Source organism: Hylobates moloch, unplaced genomic scaffold (genome assembly GCF_009828535.3).
Source record: "Hylobates moloch isolate HMO894 unplaced genomic scaffold, HMol_V3 SCAFFOLD_3, whole genome shotgun sequence".
NCBI lineage: Eukaryota > Metazoa > Chordata > Mammalia > Primates > Hylobatidae > Hylobates > Hylobates moloch.
This window is the reverse complement of record NW_026652278.1, coordinates 101,025,772-101,038,163: the sequence shown is the minus strand read 5'-3', so window position 1 is coordinate 101,038,163 and position 12,392 is coordinate 101,025,772. Positions and strand designations below refer to the sequence as shown.

General features: G+C 44.1%; 1 protein-coding gene across 16 annotated transcripts in view; it reads left to right on the top strand.

Moving 5' to 3' along the window:
• The window catches only part of KIAA1217 (KIAA1217 ortholog), an 877,411-nt gene extending 867,839 nt beyond the window's left edge, over positions 1-9,572 (top strand). For 11 of the 16 annotated variants that reach the window (XM_058436624.1, XM_058436625.1, XM_058436621.1 and 8 more), the window contains 4 exons: positions 4,592-4,669; positions 4,782-6,383; positions 6,881-7,003; positions 7,728-9,572. In XM_058436624.1, coding sequence (XP_058292607.1) covers positions 4,592-4,669; positions 4,782-6,383; positions 6,881-7,003; positions 7,728-8,225 — 2,301 coding nt within the window. In that variant the 3' untranslated portion in view covers positions 8,226-9,572. Of the gene's footprint in view, positions 1-4,591; positions 4,670-4,781; positions 6,384-6,880 lie in introns of all 16 variants that reach the window. The other 5 variants (XM_032145183.2, XM_032145178.2, XM_032145170.2 and 2 more) reach the window with 2 other exon arrangements.
• The last annotated feature ends 2,820 nt before the right edge of the window (positions 9,573-12,392 follow it).

The following is a 12,392-nucleotide window of genomic DNA, read 5'->3' as shown; positions in this document are numbered from 1 at the left end:
GGTAGATGTAGTATCACAAAACTGAAAGGCTATTCTAACACAACCGTTCAAGAGACACAGTTTTGGGCTCCCAGCTCCCAGCTGAGAGGCCTTGCCAAGGAGGCCAGCTCGCTTCCCCCCTGGCTCATAACCACCATGGCACCCTTGTGTAAACTCTCTGCCACATAAACTGACATGTGACACTGTTAATGGGGGAAGGGAATCTTGCTATATCCAAGGGGAGTTATTGTTGATAAATGTTTCTCATGAAGAAAACCTGGCCTGGCATGGTGGCTCACACCTGTAATCCCAGCACTTTAGGAAGCCAAGATGGGAGAATCACTTGGGGCCAGGAGTTCAAGACCAGCCTGGGCAACATAGTGAGATGAAAGAGAGAGAGAGAGAGATATGGAGGGAGGGAGGGAAGGAGAGAGGGAGGGATGGAGGAAAGAAGGAAGGAAGGAAAGAGGGAAGGAAGGAAGGAAGGAAGGAAGGAAGGAAGGAAGGAAGGAAAAAAGAAAGAGGAAGGGAAGGAAAAGAAAGAAAACCTACTAATTTGAACTGAACGGAAGGAAGGAAGAAGGAAGGAAGGAAGGAAAGAAGGGGAAAAGGAAAAGAAAGAAAATCTACTAATTTGAACTGAACCCATGAAACCATGTGGGAAATTATTGGTTTTTATTGTTATTTTTATTTTTATTTTATTTTATTTTTTTTGAGACCAAGTCTCGATCTGTCACCCAGGCTGGAGTGCTGTGACATGGTCTTGGCTCACTGCAACCTCCGCCTCCCAGGTTCAAGCAGTTCTCTGTTTCAGCCTCCCTAGTAGCTGGGATTACAGGCACCTGCCACCATGCCTAGCTAATTTTTGTATTTTTAGTAGAGATGGGGTTTCACCATCTTGGCCAGGTTGGTCTTGAACTCCTGACCTCGTGATCCACCCGCCTCGGCCTCTCACAATGCTGGGATTACAGGCGTGAGCCACCGTGCCCAGCCAGAAATATATTGGTTTTTCAGTATGTGGAATTTCCTTATGAGGGCTTATTAAAACTAACTCATGCAAGGCCTGGTATAGCATGTTATACTTGGGCTAATGTGACCATTTCTGTCTAGAACACTGACTGGGAACTTGGACTTTCTCAAAGATCCCTCTGGAGACCATTATTGTCTCATTGTAGAATTTTTCTTTTCTTTTTTTTTTTTAATTGAAATGGAGTCTCGCTCTATCACCCAAGCTGGAGTGCAGTGGTGCCATCTCAGCTCACTGCAACCTCCCCCTCCCCGGTTCAAGCGATTCTCGTGCCTCAGCCTCCCGAGTAGCTAGGACTACAGGCATGCGCCACCACACCTGGCTAATTTTTTTGTATTTTTAGTAGAGACGGGGTTTCACCTTGTTGGCCAGGCTGGTCTTCAACTCCTGACCTCAGGTGATCCACCCGCCTCAGCCTCCCAAAGTGCTGGGAATACAAGCGTGAGCCACCGTGCATTTCTAATTGGCTAGAAAGTGGCATGAGATTTCTTGCCCCATAATTACAAATCCATATCCCATTGGTCTCATTTATCTCAATTCAGGATCCATTGGCTAATAAGCAGGTCTTTATTGAGTGCCCAACACTCAGGTTAGTCACAGGTGCTTATTCTGGATAATTAATCTCAGTGGATTAACCTACTTCAGAATGACCATGTATATCCGACTTCTCTTATTCCCAATTTTGGGTCCTTATTAACCTCTTCCAGGGCTGAGTATTTACCCTTCCATAAATCGGATGTTTTCTTAAGCATTTTTTCTCCTGTCATCACTGAAACTCCAGCCTAGTTCTTCACTTGTATGCAATTTTCTTGTAACCCTGTCTCTCATTTTGGTTTATTGTCCATATGCCTATTGAGTGCTTTTCCAATTGTCTTCATAATCCAAATCTCAGGGCCTATAAATACATATTAAAGAGGCATAATTACCTTTCACACAGAGTCTTGACCATCTAAGACTAAGAAATCATTGTGAGTTTACATGACAATTATGACCAAGCTCATGCACTTGCTTTGATACATTCATTCATTTTTTTCTAGCCCAGTGATAAAAAGTATAGGTCGTATGAAAACCAAACTTCACATTTTTATCCTAGTGACTCTCCATTAGAGCATTTATGCTACTACTCAGTTTTAAAATACATATATTACAGGGGGGATTTTTGAAATTTATTTATTTATTTTTGAGACCGAGTCTTGCTCTCTCACCCAGGCTGGAGCTCAGTGGTGCAATCTCAACTCACTGCAACCTCCGCCTCCTGAGTTCAAGCAATTCTCCTGCCTCAGCCTCCTGAGTAGCTGAGATTATAGGTGTGCACCACCATGCCTGGCTAATTTTTGTATTTTTAGTAGAGACAGGGTTTCACCATGTTGGTCAGGCTGGTCTCGAACTCCTGACCTCATGATCCACCCACCTCCGCCTCTCAAAGTGCTGGGATTACAGGCGTGAGCCACCATGCCTGGCCTGAAATGTTTAATGATGGGAATGGCACAGGCCATGACCAACCAACAGACACCAACCCTAACCTCCAGTAAATAGACCCCCAGAACATCTGCCATGTATGTGTCTTTAGATCACATGCCAATTCCATCCACGATTTAGGGGGCAAGTTCTCATTCAGGTCCTAGCATGATATGCTGACTCCATATTTGGAGTTGTAACCTTAGGCTGAAACTTTTTTTTAATTCATTTACATATAAATGAATTAAATGAGACAGAACCTTGCTCTGTCGCCCTGGAGGCTGGAGGGCAGTGGGACGATCTCAGCTCATTGCAACTTCTGCGTCCCAGGTTCAAGCGATTCTCCTGCCTCAGCCTCGCACGTAGCTGATACTACAGGCACCCACCACCATGCCCAGCTGATTTTTATGTTTTCAGTAGAGATGGAGTTTTACCGTGATGACCAGATTGGTCTCAAATTTCTGACCTCAAGTGATCCACCCACCTTGGCCTCCCAAAGTTCTGAGATTACAGGCATGAGTCACTGCACATGGCCTATTTTTATTTTTTATTTTTGTGTATATGTGATGGAGTCTTTGCCATGTTGCCCAGGCTGTTCTCGAACTCTTGGACTCAAGCAATCCTCCCGCCTCAGCCTCCCGAGTAGCTGGGATTACAGGAAGCTCAATTATTTTTCTTCTTTAAAACCTTTTACTTGATGTATTCATTGTTTCATATTTTAAATTTAAAATCCCACAAAAGAAGCCATGTGGCTCTGCTGCAGCAGCCGAATCATGGCACTTGTTTGGGGGCTTCCTGGGCAGCAAGCAGAAGCAAAACAGGAGGTATTTGGTGGCTCGTGTACCTTGTACTTTGTGCAGTATTTGTGTGTGATTAATTCTGACTGCGTTGTTTGTGTGTCATTCCTCAGGCGTGTATGAACAGTCTTTCCATTCTTAACTGAGGTCATAGGGGTTGCTCTGGGTTGACTTTGGCTGGGCCCAGGTGTTTGTGCTTTGCGTTGTCATTGCTTTAACCAAGCAGCCTTCATGGGAACTGTGCTCCATCCTGCTATAATCAACCACCTCAGCAAGAAGAAAGGGCAGCAGTGCCTTGGAACCGACAAGGCATCACTAGTGATAGTGTTATGTCAGGGCCTGGGGCTACTGATACACCTTGGGAAAGGCCAGGCCTCCAGGTGAAGCGCCTTGAATACCTGGGTCCTCACCACTGGATCCTTCATTCCTGAATCTTGGTGAGACCCTAAGACATGTATCTTCACTCTACACTGAAAAATATAGAGAATGAAAGCTGAGTTGTGATGTCACCATCACCAACGTAACCTCAACTATGTGCTTTGTGAATGTTTAGGTTCTATTGTAACAGCATGATGGATATGAATCGAGGTTCTCTTGTAACAGCATGATGGATACTCTGAATTTGGATTTGATCATCTCGGCTATGAGGAGTGTGAAGGTTATTTTGACACTTTGACACCTGCAGTACAAACTGCATTTCAGTCTGTCATTTGATCAGGGGAAAATAATGTTTTTTCATCCCCAAATGCCAAACCCAACCAAGGCAGATGTCTTTATAGGACAATCTCCATAACAGAAGCAGAGAGAGGACTGAAATAATGAGCTGTCAGGGAAACTAAAATTCCCCTGGGCTGGTTCCTAAGTTTATAGGCAAGAAAACTGAGGCCAAAGAAGTAAAGTGACTTATCTAAAGTAACACAGTTTAGTGGCAGATCTGGATTAGGATCAAAACTTTCTGTCAGCCCATAGATTGTGCTTTTCACAGTTCTTCAGGTTTTAGATTCTGCTAAGCTCACAATCTCATGTTGAAAAGAGGACATGTTAGTAATGACTCCGTCCCTTTATTCTCGTCACTGCTCCCCCACAAAATTTTAAATTCTTCAAATCTTTTGCTAATTGAGATTTTCATCTTGTGCAAACACAGGGCATTTTTGGCAGTTGGAGAACAAAGCAATCCAAGGTAAACAGCTCTAGGCTTTGGATTGGTGTGTAACAAATACGTGTGGCCCGCATGTCTTAGAAATGTAATTAAAGGAACGATTTAGTTATAGTCCATTTTTGAGGGGGGATGTGGTTTTGTGGAGTAACATGTCCTACACTATTCTACCAGAATTTGGAATTTTTCCATGAAGATGTACGGAAATCTGATGTTGAATATGAAAATGGCCTCCAAATGGAATTCCGAAAGGTGAGTTCATCAGATCTGGGTTCCAACCAATACCATGCACATTAATTACCTGCCTCTGCAGATCCATTGCTGATTAATGTGTGTGGTTTCCCTCCTCCGTTCTCCCTCTCAGGTTACCACAGGGGCTCTAAGACCTAGTGACCCTCCTAAGTGGGAAAGAGGAATGGAGAATAGTATTTCTGATGCATCATCAAGAACATCAGAATATAAAACTGAGATCATAATGAAGGAAAATTCCATATCCAATGTGAGTTTACTCAGAGACAATAGAAACTATTCCCAGAAAACTGTGCCTAAGGCCAATTTCAGTTTCTCTGGCATTAGTTCGTTAGAAGATGAAATAAACAAAGGGTCTAAAATCTCGGGCCTGCAATACTCTGTACCTGACACCGAGAACCAGAAGCTGAATTACGGGAAGACAAAGGAGATGGAAAAGCAAAATACGGATAAGTGTCACATTTCCTCTCACGCTAGATTAACAGAATCGAGTGTGCATGATCTTAAAACAGAAGATCAAGAGGTTATCATGACAGATTTTGGCCAAGTTGTTCTAAGACCCAAGGGGGCAAGGCATGCTAACGTGAACCCTAATGAGGATGGAGAATCAAGTTCAAGTTCTCCCACTGAAGAAAATGCAGCCACTGACAATATTGCCTTCATGATTACCAAAACCACTGTCCAGGTTCTTTCCAGTGGGGAGGTGCATGATATTGTTAGCCAAAAGGGAGAAGACATACAGACAGTTAATATCGATGCCAGGAAAGAGTTGACCCCCCGGCAAGAAGGGACTGACAATGAGGAGCCAGTCGTGTGCCTGGACAAGAAACCAGTGATCATCATTTTCGACGAGCCCATGGACATCCGGTCTGCATATAAGAGACTTTCAACTATCTTTGAGGAATGTGATGAGGAGTTAGAGAGAATGATGACGGAGGAAAAGATAGAGGAGGAGGAAGAGGAGGAAAATGGAGATTCTGTAGTCCAGAATCATGACACCTCCCAGATGTCTCATGAGAAGGTGGCCCCAGGCAATCTTAGAACTGGACAACAGGTGGAAACAAAGTCACAGCCACACTCCCTGGCCACAGAGACCAGAATCCCAGGAGGACAGGAAATGAACAGAATGGAGCTGAACAAGTTCAGCCACGTGGATTCTCCAAATTCGGAATGCAAGGGTGACGACGCGACCGATGACCAGTTTGAAAGCCCCAAGAAAAAGTTTAAATTCAAATTCCCTAAGAAGCAACTCGCCGCTCTCACTCAAGCCATTCGCACTGGAACTAAAACAGGGAAGAAGACTTTGCAAGTGGTAGTCTATGAAGAAGAGGAAGAGGATGGCACCCTGAAACAGCACAAAGAAGCCAAGCGCTTCGAAATCGCTAGGTCTCAACCTGAAGACACCCCTGAAAACATGGTGAGGAGGCAAGAGCAGCCCAGCATCGAGAGTACATCTCCGATTTCAAGAACTGATGAAATCAGAAAAAACACCTACAGAACATTGGATAGCCTGGAGCAGACCATTAAACAGCTCGAAAATACAATCAGTGAGATGAGTCCCAAAGCCCTAGTTGATACCTCATGTTCTTCCAACAGAGATTCTGTTGCAAGTTCATCCCACATAGCCCAAGAGGCCTCTCCCCGACCCTTGCTAGTTCCGGATGAAGGCCCCACTGCCCTAGAGCCCCCTACGTCGATACCTTCAGCTTCACGTAAGGTATCTTGGTCTGCTGGAAAATGAAAAGACCCAGCTGCTTTCCTAAATCTGCCATAATCACCATTAGCGAAAGGTGTCTTGTAACTTAATTGCTTTCTTTCAGGTGGCTTTTTTTTTTGTCTGTTCGCCATGAAACCCTTCTTTCATACTTTCTCCCTCACCTTCAAAACAACAACAACTAGGTATCTAACAGCTAATCAATTCTGTTTTTGCCTCTGTTGCTGATTGGTGTTGGGTAAACACAAGGCTGCTGGGTCAGCCATGTGCTGTTGAAATGGTTGCTCTGATACTCACATTAAAATCTGTTTGATCAGTAGTGAGCAGTTGATTCTGTTTGATTCTTCTGATTAACCCCAGTTGATGTCTCCTAGATCTGTCCTGCATGTAGGGCTGTGGCTTCTCACCTTGAGCTTCTCTGCACATAGTGGGGCAGCCTCACGGATGACCTACTCACGCGCTTCTCCTTCTCTTCCCCCTCTCACTGATCCTTCCCACAGGGCTCCAGCGGGGCCCCACAGACGAGCAGGATGCCTGTCCCCATGAGTGCCAAGAACAGACCCGGAACCCTGGACAAACCCGGCAAGCAGTCCAAACTGCAGGATCCCCGCCAATATCGTCAGGTAGTTTTACCTTAAACCCAATTTTGGATGGACGCTATTTCAGTTAAGCAAGTCACTGACTTAGTTTATACCAAACATTGTGCTTTCTTTGTAAGATAACGGTTTACATAGGCATCCTGGATCTGGGGGCATGAAGAAAGTCTAAAAAAACCTTTGTTAAACTTTTTTACCACGCTTTTGCATGCTTGCAATAAAACATCTTTTACTTTGTGACTCCAAACTCCAAATTTTAACTGTTAACACACGGTGCCAGACCAGGTGGCTTTTCTTTGGTGAATGTAGTGTTTCATCTGAACACCTCGGGAAGCAGAGACAAACAAACCTGTGGTTGAACTGCCCTTAACGTCACCACTACTAACGTCTATGTTGACTGTACTGTGTTAGAAGCACATTAACGCTCCATCACAATGCCCGGCCCCCACCCCAGTAATTATCCAGACGCATGGCCCACCTGGCACACAGGAAATGGTAGAGCTGGAATGATGGGACTCCTCTCACAAATGTATTCTTCCTTTTCCTCCTTTCTTGTCCATCCTTTGCTATGTACATGGGGGGTTTCTACCAGGTCCAGTAGAGCACAACAAGACTTAGCTCAGGCCTTGAACTGTGTTTGGTTGGTTTTCTTTGATTGAATTATTCCCAGAAGGGCTGTGTTGCCAGGCCCTGTGGGTTGATCATGTGACCACCTTTCTGACAAAATGTCTCCCGCCATCTTTATTTGCAGGCTAATGGAAGTGCTAAGAAATCTGGTGGGGACTTTAAGCCTACTTCCCCCTCCTTACCTGCTTCTAAGATTCCAGCCCTTTCTCCCAGCTCTGGGAAAAGCAGTTCTCTGCCCTCTTCTAGTGGTGACAGCTCTAACCTCCCTAATCCACCTGCTACTAAACCATCGATTGCTTCTAACCCTCTCAGCCCCCAAACAGGACCACCTGCTCACTCTGCCTCCCTCATCCCTTCTGTCTCTAATGGCTCTTTGAAGTTTCAGAGCCTCACTCATACAGGTAAAGGTCACCATCTTTCATTCTCACTGCAGAGTCAAAATGGCCGAGCACCCCCTCCTTTGTCATTTTCCTCCTCCCCTCCTTCTCCCGCCTCCTCCGTCTCACTGAATCAAGGTGCCAAGGGCACCAGGACCATCCATACTCCCAGCCTCACCAGCTACAAGGCACAGAATGGAAGTTCAAGCAAAGCCACCCCATCCACAGCAAAAGAAACCTCTTAAAGGTCAAATCCTATTAGGCACAAGTCGGAGTTACATTAAAAAAAAAATTAACAGTCTACAACAACTGTTTTCACAAGAGAATGTAACATATTGCTGTATCGTTTGAGGCTTAATGCTAAGTATGTGCTAAATACGGGATTAATAGATTTCAGTAAAGCTCGTTCGTTTTGTTTGGTTTTCTTTTTACCTAGTTGCTATAGTGTCTACTGTCTATACTCAATCCCTATAAAATGCAGTAAGCATGTGTTACAAAAAGAGGTTCTGGTGGGAGAGAAAGGTGCGTGTGAGACAGAATTGTCTTAAGCATATAAAACATGTATGATTCCAGAATTTTAGTATGTTTTGTATAAAACTATTTTTCATTACGGAGACTAGAAGTGAACAGAGAATTACACAAGTGTGACTATACAAATTGTAAAACAGATACTATAATATTTCCTTTTATTTTAGTGTTATTTAGCTTTATTACAGATTTCTATTTTTGTCAAAACTTCATGGTTCCTTTCAAGATCTTTTTTGCCAAAACATTTTGATACTATAGCGTTGTACATTTGAAAGTAGTGTGCTAGACTATAAAACCAATGACCTTCTACATGAGCCCTACAGACAGGCATGTGTAGAAGGCAATTTATCAAACCTATTGCACTGCCATGAAAAGTATGTATAATAATTTGCTAGCCCAAGCAAGCTAGTTTTCTTTGCTTGCTTCTTTTCTTTCTTTTTTCCTTCCTTTTTTTTTTTTTTTTTCTTTTTTAACATGTTGAGATTCTCTAGTTGTTTTCTTTGGCGTATCTAACCCCTTCTTTTGTTTTCTGAGACCTGGTAACCCACGCTCTTGCATTGTGGATTTTAAAATGTACACTCTGTACGGTTCTGTAAACCGAAAAACTTTTGTAAATATATAAATATACATAGACATTAAAATACTGTATGTGACAGCACATAGAGTAGTTTTCCCACACCAAAGTTAATTTTTATGCATGCTTTAAAAGTATATATCGGGACCGGCAGAAATGGAAGTATCCATACATTTTTAAAAAGCAACAAGTTTGCACAGCTAGAGTGTTTTGTAAATAAATGTATTTGTATAACACAGTCATGTAATATACAGAACTATAAGCAGAGACTTTGCAAAACTAAATAAAGGGCTGCATGCTTATTATTTTTTGTACCTTGTCACTATAACTACTTCCTAGTCAAAGAACGAAATGTAACTGTTACCGAGTTAAATGGTTTTTCCACTTTGAGGGATGTAACCACATCCATTCAGAGGACACTACTTTTCTGAAAGCTCTGGGGTGACTAATGATGAGTTCCTAATAAATTAATTGCAAGTGTGGTGCCTTGGATGTGACCTGTTGGCTGGCTCTCTTCCCTGTGGCTTATCAAGGTGTGGATGACAGAAAGCAAACCTGGATACAAAGTTTCCACCCCCAGTTCCTGGAGGGGCTCTTATTATATTCTCTCTTTTTAAAAAACTTCCAGTAGAAGTAAAGTGGAAATAAAATGTCTTTATCACTCGGCTTTTTTCTTGAGTCCTCAACTTAAAAAATTATTGTTGGCCTAGAGGGAAAGATGCTAACATTACACCATGTGTTTTCATTTTTTAAAATGGGAAGAAGCCAGGCATGGTGGCTTATGCTTTGTAATCTCAGCCTTTTGGGAGGCTGAGGCAGGAGGATTGCTTGAGGCCAGGAGTTCCAGACCAGCCTGCGCAATATAGTGAGACCCCATCTCTACCAAAAAAAAAAAAAAATTTAAGTTAGGTGGCCATGGTGGTGTGTGCCTGTAGTCCCAGCTACTCAGGAGGCTGAGGTAGGAGGATGGCTTGAGCCTGGGAGGTGGAGGCTGCAGTGAGCTATGATCACACCACTGCACTCCAGCCCGGATGACAGAGCAAGACCCTGTCTCAAAAAAAAAAAAAAAAAAAAAGGTATGGGGGAAGAACGTTAGTGAAAACAATACCAGGATTATGAATTAACCACAGGAACAATCTCAGGAAACTACTTAGATTTTTCACCTCAAAATGTTTCATTTGGTGATTTCATGTAAAAAGCAAATATTCTTGCAACTCAGTTGTTCAGTGTTCCTGAGTTTCAGGCTTACTTATTTTGGGATGCCTCCGCCAGAAATATTCATATCTCTGCTCATTATGTTAATGGCAGTCCCGTGTTTCAGGTGGCACTTAGGAAAGTATTTAGGGTCCAACATTTCACTCATGTCCCATAATCACCTTAAAGACATTATATTCGTTTATATATAAATATATCTCATAGCTAATTCATGCCAATTTATTTGCTTCTGTTTATGGACAAGCTGAAAATTCTTTATAAGCAGCAAAACAGCAGGCGGTGGGCTCACTTTTTCAGCTTAGCTTCAGACTTCCCAGAGAGCTCTGGCAAGGTCACAGAGGTGATGGTAATTTCAGCCAATGTCATGAAGGATGGGACATGTTCACCAGGTAAGGGAAAACTCCACACAGTCCCATCCACTGCCCTGAGATCTGACCCAGTGCTGCCTGCCTCTTCAGGAAACTGGAGGAGAAACTACCGTGATTGCAAAAACCAGAGTCAGATGTTGCAAAGACTTCCTATCACAGCACAGAGCCAGGAGGTGCCTGTCTAAATTAGTGCAATATAGCTCCTGCCTCGGTACCCATTTTTGGGCCTGACCTAAGTTTTTTCTGAGACGGAGTCTCGCTCTGTCGCCCAGGCTGGAGTGCAGTGGCAAGATCTCAGCTCACTGCAACCTCTGCCTCCTGGGTTCAAGCAATTCTCCTGCCTTAGCCTCCTGAGTAGCTGGGATTACAGGCGCCTGCCACCACACCCAGCTAATCTTTTGTATTTTTAGTAGCGGCGGGATTTCACTGTGTTAGCCAGGATGGTCTCGATCTCCTGACCTCGTGATCCGCCTGCCTCGGCCTCCCAAAGTGCTGGGATTACAGGTGTGAGCCACCGCGCCCGGCCAACCTAGTTGTTTGAAACCTTGTTGTACCCCGCCCTCTCTGGCCTCATTAAAACTTCCCCTCCCAGTGTGGTTGTTTGAAAAACACAGCCCAGGCTGCTTCCTCATCCCACCAACCGAAAACCCAACATGCCCCACACCTGCGGGCCCGTGGTAACTCCTGATGATTAACACCAGAGTCGTGTCAATAAGCCTCCCCTGCACACGTGTTTTCTTGAAACTAAACAATCCATGACCCCCATGGGAAAGCCTAAGGGGTAACGCCCCTGGACCCTGATAGAAGCACAGCCCCTCAGGCTTGCTCACTCTCACTTGCTCCCCACCTCTTGGTTGAGCTCTGCTGCTGCTGCCTCCAGACCTCTCATGAAGGCCCCCCCGCCACCCTCTCTGGAATCTGTAAGTAAGATATTTCCTCTGTTTGATGCATTTTGGTTTCACCTCCTCATTGTGCCTTAGCTGACCAACACACCCAAACCTAACTACACCCCATCCCATCAGGGCTTCCCTAAAGAGGGGCTGTCTCGGCTTATGGCCACTCTCGACAGAGAAACCTCAAGAACAAGTTAGAAACTGTAACAATAAAAACTCACGATAGCACCTCGTTTCTTTGAACATCTACAGTGAATGATGTTGGGTAGGATGAGCTGAGCTCTTGGGTTTTCAGATTTTGCTAAACTACATTTAACAGACACTCAGTTAAGACAGTCTCTCTCTGTTTTTTTTTTCTTTTAAGAGACAAGGTCTTGCTCTGTCCCCGCCAGGCTGGAGTGCAGTGGTTCAATCATACCTCACTGCAGCCTCAAACTCTGGGGCTCAAGCGATTCTCTTGCTTCGGCCTCTGGAGTAGCTGGGATTATAAGCATGCACCACCACACCTGCCTATCTTTTAAGTTCACCATTCAGTTATTCACCGTATCTAAAAAGATTCTTAGAAATAAACCATGTGGCTTCTCAGGTTTATTCAACAATCAGTCCATCCAGCCCTCACTGAGCATCTTCTGCACGTAGGATGGGATGGGGGAGGCATCTGGCCATGGCATCAGTGCTGCTTTCTGGTTGTGCCACCTTGGGCGTGTTTTGGCTTCTTCACCTGTTCATGGAGAATAATAGCACCTACTAAAAAGGATCATTGGGAGGATTAAATACAATGTATACAAAATTCTGAAGACAGAGTCGAACATACGGAGCACTCAAAAGTTAATG